Genomic DNA, 12927 nt, shown 5'->3' with positions numbered 1-12927 from the left:
TTAATGTCCATTTTATTGTAATTATCTTGCCTGTCTATGAGCTTTCAGCATCTTGTTTTGGCATTAGAAACACCTCCACTTGTAAACCCTATGCAACATAAATAAAAGGAATATCTCATAACAGTAATAGCTATAGAAAATTAAATTGGTGCAAAAAATGATACTTGTTGCTTTTCAGCTTGTCTACATCCATACACAAACCAATAATATGTAAAGGTTACTTATCCAAAGTGTTGAGTCTGTCTGCATTCATTGCTATTATTTATACTTCATGGGTGCACGGAGAGAAAGGATGGGCTACAGAATAAGATGCTTGACTGGACCTTGGGAGAAACAGTCACATTTTCCACACTTTGAGAAAGGCACTTAATCCATCCTTTGATTTGCTCAGCATCTGTAGTATACTATACATCTATAATATCAAACAGTGGTAATAACTCTTGTCCCACAAGAATTCTATATAGACAAAATCCAGCCATGATTGTGCTCAGGTGCACAATAATAGGTGGCTAAGGCCACAAATATTGTGCATGTCTAACCTTTAAATAAGCCTCTAAATTCCCCTTTTTTGCATGGGACCCTAGATCTTCACAAAAGCATGGCTCCATGTGCTAGGCTCTATAAATTTGTGTAGGAAACAGAGATGGTTTCCAAAAAAATATATAATCAAAGAGATAACATCCTCATTTTTGTATAAGTAGCTGAGATGCAGCTACATTGAGTAGCTTGGCTGACATCAGATGAGGAGGCTGGAGCAGAGTACAAAAGTTAATGTAGAGCTCCTCAGTCTGTCTGGACAAGATAGACCTTCTACATACCCTCCATCAAGTTGAAGAGAGAGAAGACAAGGTCTCACCAGACAACTATATCACAAGCTTTTCACATTGTCATAGGATTCAGGAGGGAAAATTGTTCTTCATTCATCTCTGGTGTTGACTCATGTAAACACCGGTGGATGGAAATCCTCCTAGATGGCATTTAAGCTAAATTAATCCCTTGATTTAGAAGATGAGCAACAACTTCCAGATCATATTATCATACTTTAAATTTGGAAAAAAAGACTGTTCTTGCATATCTGTAGCTGCTGGTATGACTACTCAGGGGAATGGAAGGAGTGGCACTGCAGAATGAGCCTGTAATCAGATATACAGCTCTTTGAGATTCGCAGGAGGAATCCTGGAGGACCAAGTGACCCTGTTCCAGGAATGCAGTATTAGGTGCAGATCCAAAGAACAAATGCTGAGAGGCAGCAAGTTGACCTGAGTAACAATTTGGTATTTTGAGATACCACAAGACATTTTAGGGATTAACATCTAGATCTTCTTAGCCCATGACAGGCCAGACCTCCAGCCCAGCCCAATCTGCACAAATGGTGGAAAAAGACAGCATATATTTCTCTTTCCCTATAACAAGAGAAGGAAGGTTGTGATTCATGATAATGGAAAACAACAGTGACTGCAGTGTGTCAGATTTGGGTGAGAGCACAGCCCATGATTTTTTTGTGCTGCAACTTTAGAATCATAGCAATTGGCTGGGAGGGCTGTGTCTTGAAAACCTACAAGGACTGAGATCTCACCACCTCCCTGCACATGGCTCTAGGGCTGCACTTCCTTGCTGGTGAAGAAATTTTCCTGAATTTCAGTCTGAACATCTCAAGCCATAACTTGTGGCTGTTACCCCTAGTTGCCAGTATCAAGAAGAACCTGGCTCTGTCATCTTCACAACTCTCTCTTGAACAGGAGATCCCAATACTGGCTGCAGTATTCCAGGTGTGTCCTCACCAGTGTCCAGCCTCAAGGTATATTTCCTTGATCTGCTGGCCACACTTATCCTAATGTAGCCCAGTATGTGGTTTCTTTAATTCATGACAAGAATATGTTGCTGGCCCATATGCTGTAGAATTTTCTTTTTCTCACTCAGTCATAAGAGAAATTGTATGTCTTTGGGGGAACTGTAGGAAGGTGATTGCCAGTACTTGAGTGATATAGCCTGTGTCCTCACCGTGAATGGGTGGATTCCAGATGACAAATGCATTCTCAAATGAGTAAACTAATAGAGCTTTAAAGCACTTCTGATCTCAGTCACAGGTTTTTTTTATGGGAGATGTAGGAGGATTTGGGCTAAAATGTGGTGGGAGTACATGCTGAGTCAAAGAAAGAACTGTTGTGACTGTGCACCTGAGACTGGAAGGAGCAATCCATGGTCCCAGAGCAGACACCTGGGTGGAAAGGCTTGTTTTGTTGTGAAAATATCTCTTTTGCTTCTGCTCTATTTATCTGAGAAGCTCTGCAGTCACAGCGGGCAGAGCTAGGTGAAAGTAATTAAAGGCATTGCCAGGAATGGCTTAGGACTACAAACTGCTATAGGAATAGTATTTCATTGACAGTCTTTTGTTGCCTGTTGCTAAGGTTTTGGAGGGCACTTCTTCCCAGGACAGAAAACAAAGAAGCATATATTCTTTTTGAACCAGAATGCAATGTGCCAAGGCAGAGCTGAAAAACATGTCCCCAAATTTTAAAGAGACCCAAGGAAACATGTGAGGAGTCATGACTCTAGTCCCTCTCAGCTAGATATTTTGGTTTCACTTTATTTCACAGTGGAGCTTGAAAATCAAGGTGTTGGAATAAATCAGCAGGGGCAGCCAGCTATACCCTAGGAGGATGTTATCTCAGTTTGCATTCCTAGCAGTTGGAGCAACTTCCAGAAACAATTGGAGATGTAAAGTAATTCTCTGTAAAAAGCAGGGGTGGCACTTGAAGCGAACCAGGGGGAAGTAAAAAATGATGCCACTGAAAATGAACAGGACGATGTAGAGGAACTCGATCTGGGGTTGATCAATGATGGGAGCTAACACCAAGTAAACAGCCGCCATCAGCACAATTATGGGGATGATAATTGGGACCTGTGAAAGAAAACATCAATGTAAGGAATCATGTAATCCTGGGTCACTGAGGACCTGGACAATCCTGGAATTTGGGCAGAGGCTTCACAGCATAGTATTTCCTTTCTTTGTGAGAACAGGTTCATTTTTAGATGAAGCTCTGCTGCAGCCTGAGGTATTATCCAGGAATCCCGATTAATCCAGGAATCTAGATTCCCAGTCCACTCCTGCTCTAAGGTTCATTACCCCTCCAAGAGCTACACACTGCCACCTATCCCAACCACTAGTCTTCCCTGCCCTCACAGACCTGAAGATGCAAACTGCTATTTTTAGTGCCAGGCCCACTCTTGCTTGCCCTACTGCCTTGTGTCCAAAAGCTGAGCTGTGGACAAAACACACAGCTTCGTAAACAAATCACATATAGCTGAATCCTACCACCCTTGGGCAAGAAGGTGCCTTCAGGTGCTCACAGATGGGTGGACAACCAACCTCAGAGGTTATTTCAGTAAGTCTGGCCATAAAGCATTTAAATTTGAAGCCATTCTCATTCAAACGCCAGTGAATGTACAAGAGGAAACAATCTCACAACAAAGTGAAAAATAAATGCTCCAGCTGGGATTTTTCATTGCTTACTTTTGTGTCTTCTGTCAAAAACAAGGGCACTGAAATGTACCAAGGTAAAAGTTGTTCACACCCTAGCAGTAAGAGCATGGAGAAGACCAGCCATTGGCTTCATGTGCTTTGGTGGGGTGCTCCATTCTGCTCCCTCCCCACTGGTCTCTAACATGGTAAAATGGCAATAAAAATGATTGTTTTCAAACCAAGGGAAATCTTTCCCCTTAGACATAACCCTGCAACACACAGACAAACTCTGCAGGACAACAGCCATAAGTTGTCAGTTGATCTGGGACCCTCAGGTATGAGCTGTTGTGCTTGAGAAAAGAGTCAGTCCTTCAAGATAAAGGCTGTAAAAGGCTGATATCCTATGGGGACTAGCCTGGAGGATTGTGGGAGCTTTACACAGTGTATGAAACAAAACTACAGAAACAGAACTTCTTCTGCTTGAATCCCATTTGGCCAACAAGTTGGCTAAATATCCCTATCCAGCATCCAGCGTCCGCATAGAGCCACAGAAGCTACTGAGTGGAAGTCCTAATAGGGCACTACCTTTCTGCTTCACGGCTAGGCCCCACAGGACATTCACGATTGCTTTGCACAGCCTGGCAGTGTCAGCCTGTCTTCTCCTGGAGGAACTCCATGAAAACCAGGACATTCATTCAGCCTTTCTTAAGGAAAAGCTGCTGCCCTGCATTCACAGTCCCACAAGCCCCCCTGTTCCTAGGATCTTTTCTTTCAGAAGTATTTCCCTCACTCACTGAGGGAGCCCTGCAGCTCAGCTCTCTCATGGCACCAGGGGGAAAGGACAGATGACTCCAAATTTCCTTACAGTAGGCCAGTTTGTGGGGAACATACCTGTCTCCTAGCCATGCCAAAGGATTTGAGGCATTCTTGTATTTTTTGGCCTTCTGGAAGGCTCTTACATCTGGGATAAGCTGAGGAGTGTGACTGAGCTCTGAGAGCATAAACAAGCAATTGCTTTGTTTATCAGAACCATCTTAATTTTCCTCTCAAATTTCTAAGAAAAAGAGGATATGGTAGGTATATTTTCTGCACTGAGGGGGCAGTGCATTATTAGCTTATCAAGCTGGAGAAGTCAACCTTGACTTTCGCCTGCACTTCCACACTATTTTGCCCTTCACTGCCTTTGCTGGGACAAAATGTGAATTTAGAAAAGGAAGGGCAACCACATAAAATCTGTAAGCACCAGCCACAGTGCTCTTTCCTCATAATGTTCTCTTAGTCATTTGGGCAGTGAAGGAAAAGGGTTAGGGGGATTAATTTTATTATTACTTCACCTTGTAAGATCTTGGCAGTTCTGGTTTCTTGATTTTTAAATACAGAAGACCCAAAATAGTCATTCCATAGAAAAACCATGCTATAAAACTGCAAAAAAAGAAACATCATTAAGCTTGGGATGAGATCATGCAGCAGTATCAGTCCTACCTTGCAGTTCCTAGATGTACATATCTCTGATTAAAAAGGAGAATATTGATATAACTTTAGCAATTCTTAAATTTATTTCCTTTCAAGCGCAAATGATCAGAACCTAAAAATGATCTGAATATTATAGATTAATTTGAATATAAGGATGAATCATGTCCAGTCAAGTCTATAGTTACAGAAGCAGTCATGCATTGCAAGCATGCTAGTTCTTAAACTTTCTTTTCTTTCTTCCCCCCAACCACAATATTAGTTAGAAAGTAATAGCCCAGACTCAAAAAATATTAAAAGAAAATACTTCTAAAACAATTTCAAAAACCAGGATTACAGAGGATGTAAACAGAAATGCTATACATACCTGAAAAAGTTCACAATGGTGGTGAAGTTTCCTGATAGTATCATTATTAAAGACATAGCGGATGTAAATATCAGAGCAGGGGAGGGTGTGAGGCATCGCACATGAGCCATAGACAGAATATCTGGCTGAAAGCCAAAGCAAAACAATATACTATCATATCACGTACTCAGAGATACTTATTCATCCCCCTCAGCTGCCAGTGGGAGTTCTGCCTGCAGCCAGATCCACTTTTAATCATCAGGTAAGCACCATAGTATAAAAGTAGTTCATCTCCAAGAAATGTAAACATGGATCCCCCCTCAAGGATATTTTTATTGTGTCTCACTGATTTTATATTAAATTTGCTTAGCTTAGGCAGACAAGATGAGATTTTCAAACTACCAGCGTGACAGATTAAGGCTGAGAGTCAAATCAGAGCTTTTCCGATCATCATCAGTAAGCAAATTTGGTCTTGTGCATCGTGTCACTCCTCTGCCCTCTGTTATGTTTCTCTGGGATTTGACTGCTCTTGGGCTTACTGCAAAATGAGAAATGAAGGACTACTCCTTAAACAGTTATGCAACCAACCACAAAGCAAACCATGATTTGTTTCAGAACATTGAGAGAATTATTAGCCTGTTCATTGCTTGGATCAGTGGGAAATTGGTTGGTTTTTTTTTTCATTTCCAATCAAAATATCATGCAGGCACTTCTGCTACAGCACTGATGTCTGAGAAATGCAGTAAGAATTCAGCTCTTACTCAGTCTGGTACAGTTAAATTCAGATTCTCTGTCAAGTGCTGAGCATAGGGCTTTCTGGCATATGGCAGACACCGTCTGTCACCAGTAAGAGAAACCATGAAGCCAGTAACCATAAACCCACTCATCTACACCAACCTGGGCCTTATATACATAAAAGATTCTCTCCTGTGTAAAAAGAGTGGAGCTGATGTGGAGTGGTATCCTTTGTACCTGAGAGGAGAAATGTCTGAAGGTGCAGGGAGGAAGGACCAAACAAGTAACAAAGCCTAGGAGAAACACAACATGCCTTCTCGAAACAAGAGGAAGTCAAATGCATCTCAGCTCAAGTACTGAGGGGAAGTGGAGCCAACGTGCAGATATCTTCACTTGCAGAGATGACATGGCAAAAAAGCCATGGCCAGGACTGCTAGGATTTCTCCTACTATTCCCAGAGCACAGCCAGGTTTCCACTCACTGTTAGGTGTATAAGCTAGGTCACCCCAGAGCCTGTGTCAAACGCTCCAATACAGCAGAATTTTGATTGTTTGACTTCAAAGCTGCTCATAAAATTCAGGGTAGATGTAAATCAGGTATCTGTCCGTAAAAGCTTTCTGAAATTATGTGGCTGAAGAAGGAAATCAAGAGTGACTGTATATATTACATTAGAAAAAGCAAGGGAAGAAAGTCTTTGAGCAAGAAATAAACCACTGAAGAGCTATTCCTCTACCAGATGAACATACACCGTGTTTTCCTTTCTGCTTTAGTGTCACATGAAAGTAAAGTTGATCAAAGCAAACCCCTTTTTGCCCTTACCATATGTCCTTCCCTTGCAGCAATGTAGCACAAGCGGCCTCCGCTAAAGAACGTGCCATTCGATGAACCGAATGTAGATAGTGCCACAGACAAGGAGATCAGCCATGCCCAGCTGCCCAGGACTTTGTCCCTGAGGTGGGAAAGAATTCATATCATATCATCCTGCTTGTAAATGTATCAAATACTCATGTTAGAACCAGTTAGGCTTCTTCTCTTCACTAGTCTCACTGAAAGTTTTTTCTAAAGTCTTTCTCTCTGATAGATTAAAGCCTTCTTCCAGTTCTCAAAATATTTGGTTGTTAGTAACCTTGCCCTGTCCAGAAGAGGCAGCTCTTCTTCCTGCCTGGGGTGTATCTACATCTGTCTACATTCCAGTGGTGTACAAAGCTGTCACAACAGGCAAACCCCACTTTTTTGTATACACATGCCATAGTATAAATCCTGGAAGTACTGCTGTTACAGCAAATAATATTAGAAGGGAAATTGCAGAACGATTGTTGCCACCAAACCTGAAGGAATATCTTTCATTATAAGCTCTTCCCCAATATCCAAGAGAATTTAACCTTGAAGATCTGCACATACATTCTTCTGCTCCTCTGTGAAACATGCTTAAGCCAAAACAATAGTTTGAATTTCAGAAGTTTGACTCTGAACCATGTGCAGACATTTGCAGCTTGGTTTCTTCATAACAGAAGAAGTAGGGTTGCAAATTTAGTTGGAGGTAGATATTTAGAGGATATGATAATTTTCTGACCTAAAAGTGAAATTTGTCTTTTGGAATGAAGCAGCATGAAGTTAAGAATAGTAATTGAGTAAAAAAAGCGGGTGTTTTGGGGAAATTATCACAAATACACACACACACACACACACACACACACACACACACATACACACATTGTTCATCTAATTGGCTAAAAACCTTAAATTCAAGTATCACTGTTTTTTAGAATACTTTATACTCCCATCTGAATTTTGTGGCTTTAAACCGTATGTACTCTTTTTCAGTACCACCTATCACAAATGTTCAAAAATCAAGAGTTAGGCCTTCCAAAATCATGATAATAGCTTATGTACCACAATAATTTCAAAAATATAGTTTACTAGTTTAGTATCTGGGTTTTGGGCCTTTAGTGTTCAAGTATTAAGCTACTTGCCATAACCAGAACTAAAAATTTCCCTCTTTCAAAATAGTGGAATCTGGACACTTCATATGATCACATGACTCTAAACCTCAAGATCTCAAAGGAGAACAACATATATCACAAAATTTTTAATAAAATCTTTAGCAATTGTAACAATGTACTTTGCACTTATGAGATTGGCACTTTGGTGTTTGGGCGCTAAAAATGAACTACAGGCACTACTGTGAGTGGCTTCCTTCAAACATACTGAGATCTGCAGTTGCTGTTAAAGCACTGGAATCAAAGGAATGCTGAGAGGAGTTTTGCTAGCTCCTTTTTTGGCTGAACCTCTCACCACCAATGTCTCTCTAACAGTTTTTCTCTTATACAGGGAATAAATGAATGGAAATGCTACATTTCTTCCTCTGGCTTCTTTACACTCCTTCTGTCCTTCCTTAAAGGCCTGATTATGCTACTGCATCTCTTGCTCATGCACCATAAACATTGCACCCTTCTCAGCCTGTGGCTGTCTGCCTGTCCTCCAGGTTTTTGAGTGCCCTGTTTTCTGGTTGCTAGTTCAATGTTTCTTCCTCAATTGCACTCTCGGGGTGGAAAGGTTAATCAGGCAGGAAAAAAGAGATGTGTTAAAAAGGAGGAAGCTTAAAAATAACTTATTCGTCAGGAATGACAGGAAGGGAGTGCAGAAAAACCTCATGACACTGCAGCTTAGTGAGGCTTTGTAACTTGTTCAAAGTACCTTTAAAAACACCTGCTTATAATGACATGAAAAGCTGTTGGAGGACATAACAAGCAAGAGTTCAGTTAGATTTTCCAATTGGAGATCTTGCGAAATGCACGCAGAGGCACTGATGACTTTTTAGGAAGAGGAAGAGCAGCAACATAATCTCTGGATATAATGTGTCATTGTCTCTGCAAGACAACTCATTTAGGGCTATCGTTGATTTTGCGTGTTTGGAAATATTTAGACAGAGGTTGGATGTTCTGGTGGAAGATCAGCTGGTCAGAAGTCACTGGTGGAATTCTGTTGCCTGCATCTCTCATGATAGTCCCTTCCTTCTCATCCTGAAATCCTTGTCCTGCACACAGCCTGTTTGACACCACCCTACCCTTCAGATGGTGATAGATAAAAATAGTTTTTAAGCAACTCTGGAAAAGGACAAGCCAACTTAAAATTACAGTTACCAAAGGCAACCTAACTCATGCATAACATTTGTCCTTCGCAAAGCATGCTGTACAGATCATTGTCATTTTCCCTTTCATTCATGGGGAAATAGAACCAACATACTCTGGTCTGGTCTAATTTCCAGGTGCTGAGTGGACAGGATTCACCCAGCTGGCTCTTGTCTCACTCCCACAACACTGCCTCTGCATTAATGGGGCAATACATTGTCTTCTCACATTTTCTCTAAGTGCCTCAACTGTGGACATTTCCCAGTCCCCAGCTCTTGATATTCACCCTAGCTGCATCGTCAATGTTTATGGGGAGATGCTCCACTGTGCACTTTATGCCCTCTTTACATCCAGTCTCCATGGAGAAAAACATGGGCTAGAAGGGAGCCACAGGTTCCCAGTGTGAATGATGGAGCAGGCCGAGAGGGGTGCACTGCAGAGCACCTCGGCTTGGCAGCCAACGTGTGCCTCAGTGTCCGTGGGCCAGATGGGGCAGGTCAGCCTGGCCTTTGGTGAGGGAAAGGCTGCACGCTACCCTGAAGGTCACAGAGAGCTGACCGGTAGCAAGCATGCTTCCCTGTAACATGTAAATGCCCGACAGGTCTTCCTGGCCTGTCCAGTGCAGTGCTATCATTCCCATTGGGAACAGCACTGAAATCTTCTGAATCCCAAGAGAGAATGCATTTGTTACTGGACCATCTTGGCTGTTACCACAAGCAGAGCTCACCCCCAAGTGACAGCCACTGCTCCTGAAGACAGCAGTTCAGATGGAGTCATAGCTGCAAAGTAGCTCACATTTACTAGTAAATACAGGCATGTCACCAAAGGAATAGCAATCATCACGGCTCTTGGAAGGGTCACCTGGAAAAGAGATGACAAGCATGTTAGTTGCAGCATATTTAGGCCTGCACTAGGACTTTTTTGGTTTTGTCTTTGCTGATGCCTGCATCTGTCATTCAGACTCATTCATTCACTAAGCTTTCCCACAGAATACATTCACAATAGACTTAGATCCATATTCTCAAGGCAGTTTTTACACCAACCTTCAAAAAATGTCAGGTAAACAGTGATACTGTGAAAAGCTAGTCTTCTGAAAAAAACCAAATCGTATTCAAAAAAGTGTGTGGCTTATAGCAGCCCGTGATGTCTGTTCCATACTTCTTAATTATTTTAATGTTGGTTTGTTTGTTGCCAGCCCATCATGTCTCCTGGTGTGCTACATTTTCCCATGAATATCTCACTGACATGGATGAAGTACCAGTGTGTATTACAGCACATTTAACAGTTCGAAAGGTTCAAAGCTGGGCAGCACTTGGGAAATTTGCTCTAGGAAGGAATTTATTTTTTTCTTCCTAGTGACAGGATACTATCTTGGAACTCCACAGACCATTTTAAGGCTCAGGAAAATCAGCAAACTGGCTTTATGCAGCTGAAAGAACTGGCTAAGAGTAGCTAGTCGAGTGATCACAGTGCAACTATATACAGTTGAAATCCTGAGATACCAATTTTGGCATTCCTTATTCCCACTATAGGACAGGATACGGCAATTTCTTATGCTGTTGTCCTCCATTCTGCAAGGGTCTGAATATCAGTGCTCACAGTCCTTTGGGGGAGTATGCAATGTGACCCTAGGATATTTGTTGTCATTTAGGTTAATATTTAACTGTGCACTTTCATTTAAGTCTGTAAAATCTTGTGTGCTGCACTGGTAGAAAGCATAATCTATACTCTCTGCACTCACACAGCTCTTTCTAACACAGGGTTGTTCAGTGATGTGTTGCCTGATCTGTGAGAAGAGGAAATGCAGCATGGAGAGGGCCAAAATGACATGCAAGTGAGCTACTTTAGTACCTATAACATAGACATCACAATGCCTAAGAAGTAGATTTTAAAGACAGGGTCTTTCAGAGTTAAACTCCCTCTCCAAAACAGCTTTGCTTGCTTTGAGGCTCCTCCATGCAATGAGGAGAGAGAGATGTTTTTGAAGCATACATTATGGATTAAGTCTCTCAGGAAATGTGTGCTGTTATAAACCATTACGGATTACAGGAGAAGTGAGGTGGCAGTGGTTTTCTGCATAAATCTAGGTGCCTAGAGTAAGACCCTGTGAATATTAAGACAAGACTTCATCCCCCAAACATCTAAGCACCTAATAGCTTTTTCCAATCACTGAGCTGTTTTAGTGCTTTCTTGTATATAGGCTGCTGTTTTGCTTAAAGACCCATTTTTAGTGTCTCCATAGCCCTTTTGGACACATCCAAAGGTGTCCTGCCCCAGAACACAAAACAAAACAGGAGGAAAGCTCAGTATTCTTTACTTGATGCTCTAATCCCTTGATTACCCCTCTTATCACAATAATAGATAGAAACAATCATTTTAGCAGAAATATTAAGTAAGTAAAATCCAGCTCACTCACTCACCTCAGGCTTCTTCAGTTCCTCAGTTACATAGTTCAGGTTGTTCCACCCATCATAGGACCACAGTCCCTGATAAAATGCCACTCCAACAGGTCCAATACCTGCAGTTGTGTTTTGAAAAGCATTCTGAAAACTCTGAGTTTGTCCCTTGGCAAGCAGCACCAATCCTCCCAACACAATCACAAGCAAAGCCAAGAGTTTGGCAGCTGTAAAAATGTTCATAATAGATGTCGCCAACCTCACGTTGAGACAGTTGATGATAGTTAAAAGCAGGATGCAGGCAGCAGCTGTAAATTTGATGACAATCTGAGGAGATGAACATCCAGGATAGAACGGTGCAACAGCATATTCAGCAAAGCTCAGACAGACAGCTGCCAAACCAGCTGGTCTCACCAGGATAACAGAAGTGTAGGCAAAAAGGAAAGCAGGAAAAGAACCAAAATTCCTCAAGATGTAAATATATTCTCCTCCAGACTCTTTAATTATTGTTCCAAGCTCAGCATAAGATAAGGCTCCAAACATGGCCAGGAGCCCACACGAAGCCCAGATAAGGAGACTGCTGGCTGGGCTCCCCATATGATACAGCACCCACTCAGGAGACATAAAGATCCCCGAGCCTATCATGGTACCTGCAATTAATGACACTCCACTAATCAGGCCGACCTCTTGCTTCAGCCTTAAATTTTCCCTCCCTTCACTCAGATCTGTAGAGGAATCTGTTGTCTTCCTTTTCCTCATTATGGAACTATTAGGAGATGCTGCTTCAGAGAAAATATGGAATAGGACTGTGTCTTTTGAAAAAGGGCTATCTCAGGCTTTTAGGGTTAGGTTAATCATTACTAAAGCCAATTAAGCTGAACACTGTCAAGAAATACAAACTTACTTTTCTTGTTTTGCATTCTTTTTATTACCCATTTATCTTGCTCATTTATGATGGTTCAGATCCTGCCAAATCTGATTATCCTGGACTGCTACTGCAAATAATGGTAATCAATAGCATTCAGCACTACTTCAGAATCACTCAGCACCTTACAGAACTGTGACCCAGATCACCTCTCTTTTAAATTAGGCTTCACATGGCATCTGAAAAAAATTTCAGATAAGCAAAATCCCCATAAATCTGTACTTTATTCTTTGATTAAAAGTCAATGTTCAGGCAAGTGCTGTAGTGCTGACTCACATCTCCATTTCCCACTAAAAAGCTATCAAACAAGCCTGTCACCCAATTTGCCATTACATTGCTCAACAAGAAACATTTCCAGTGTCTTAATCAAGGACACAAAAATGTTCTGCTAAAAACAGTCCAGAGACAGAATGGAAAATGGTAGAGAGCAATACTGGTTCCTTCAAAGTTTACAAAGCACA

General features: G+C 41.6%; 1 protein-coding gene across 1 annotated transcript; it reads right to left on the bottom strand.

Moving 5' to 3' along the window:
- Positions 1-2647: 2647 nt before the first annotated feature.
- Positions 2648-12300, bottom strand: LOC106487687 (b(0,+)-type amino acid transporter 1-like). Its single transcript, XM_013946469.2, has 6 exons — positions 11566-12300; positions 9873-10006; positions 6834-6963; positions 5301-5425; positions 4798-4885; positions 2648-2902 (listed from the first exon to the last, which is right to left on the bottom strand). Exons 1-6 carry the CDS (start codon positions 12298-12300, stop codon positions 2669-2671), a joined length of 1446 nt encoding a protein of 481 aa, XP_013801923.1. The 3' UTR covers positions 2648-2668.
- Positions 12301-12927: the final 627 nt, after the last annotated feature.

The sequence above is a fragment of the Apteryx mantelli genome, chromosome 3 (genome assembly GCF_036417845.1).
Source record: "Apteryx mantelli isolate bAptMan1 chromosome 3, bAptMan1.hap1, whole genome shotgun sequence".
Lineage (NCBI taxonomy): Eukaryota > Metazoa > Chordata > Aves > Apterygiformes > Apterygidae > Apteryx > Apteryx mantelli.
The sequence above is the reverse complement of the archived record's forward strand: the minus strand, read 5'-3'. Positions and strand labels throughout refer to the sequence as shown.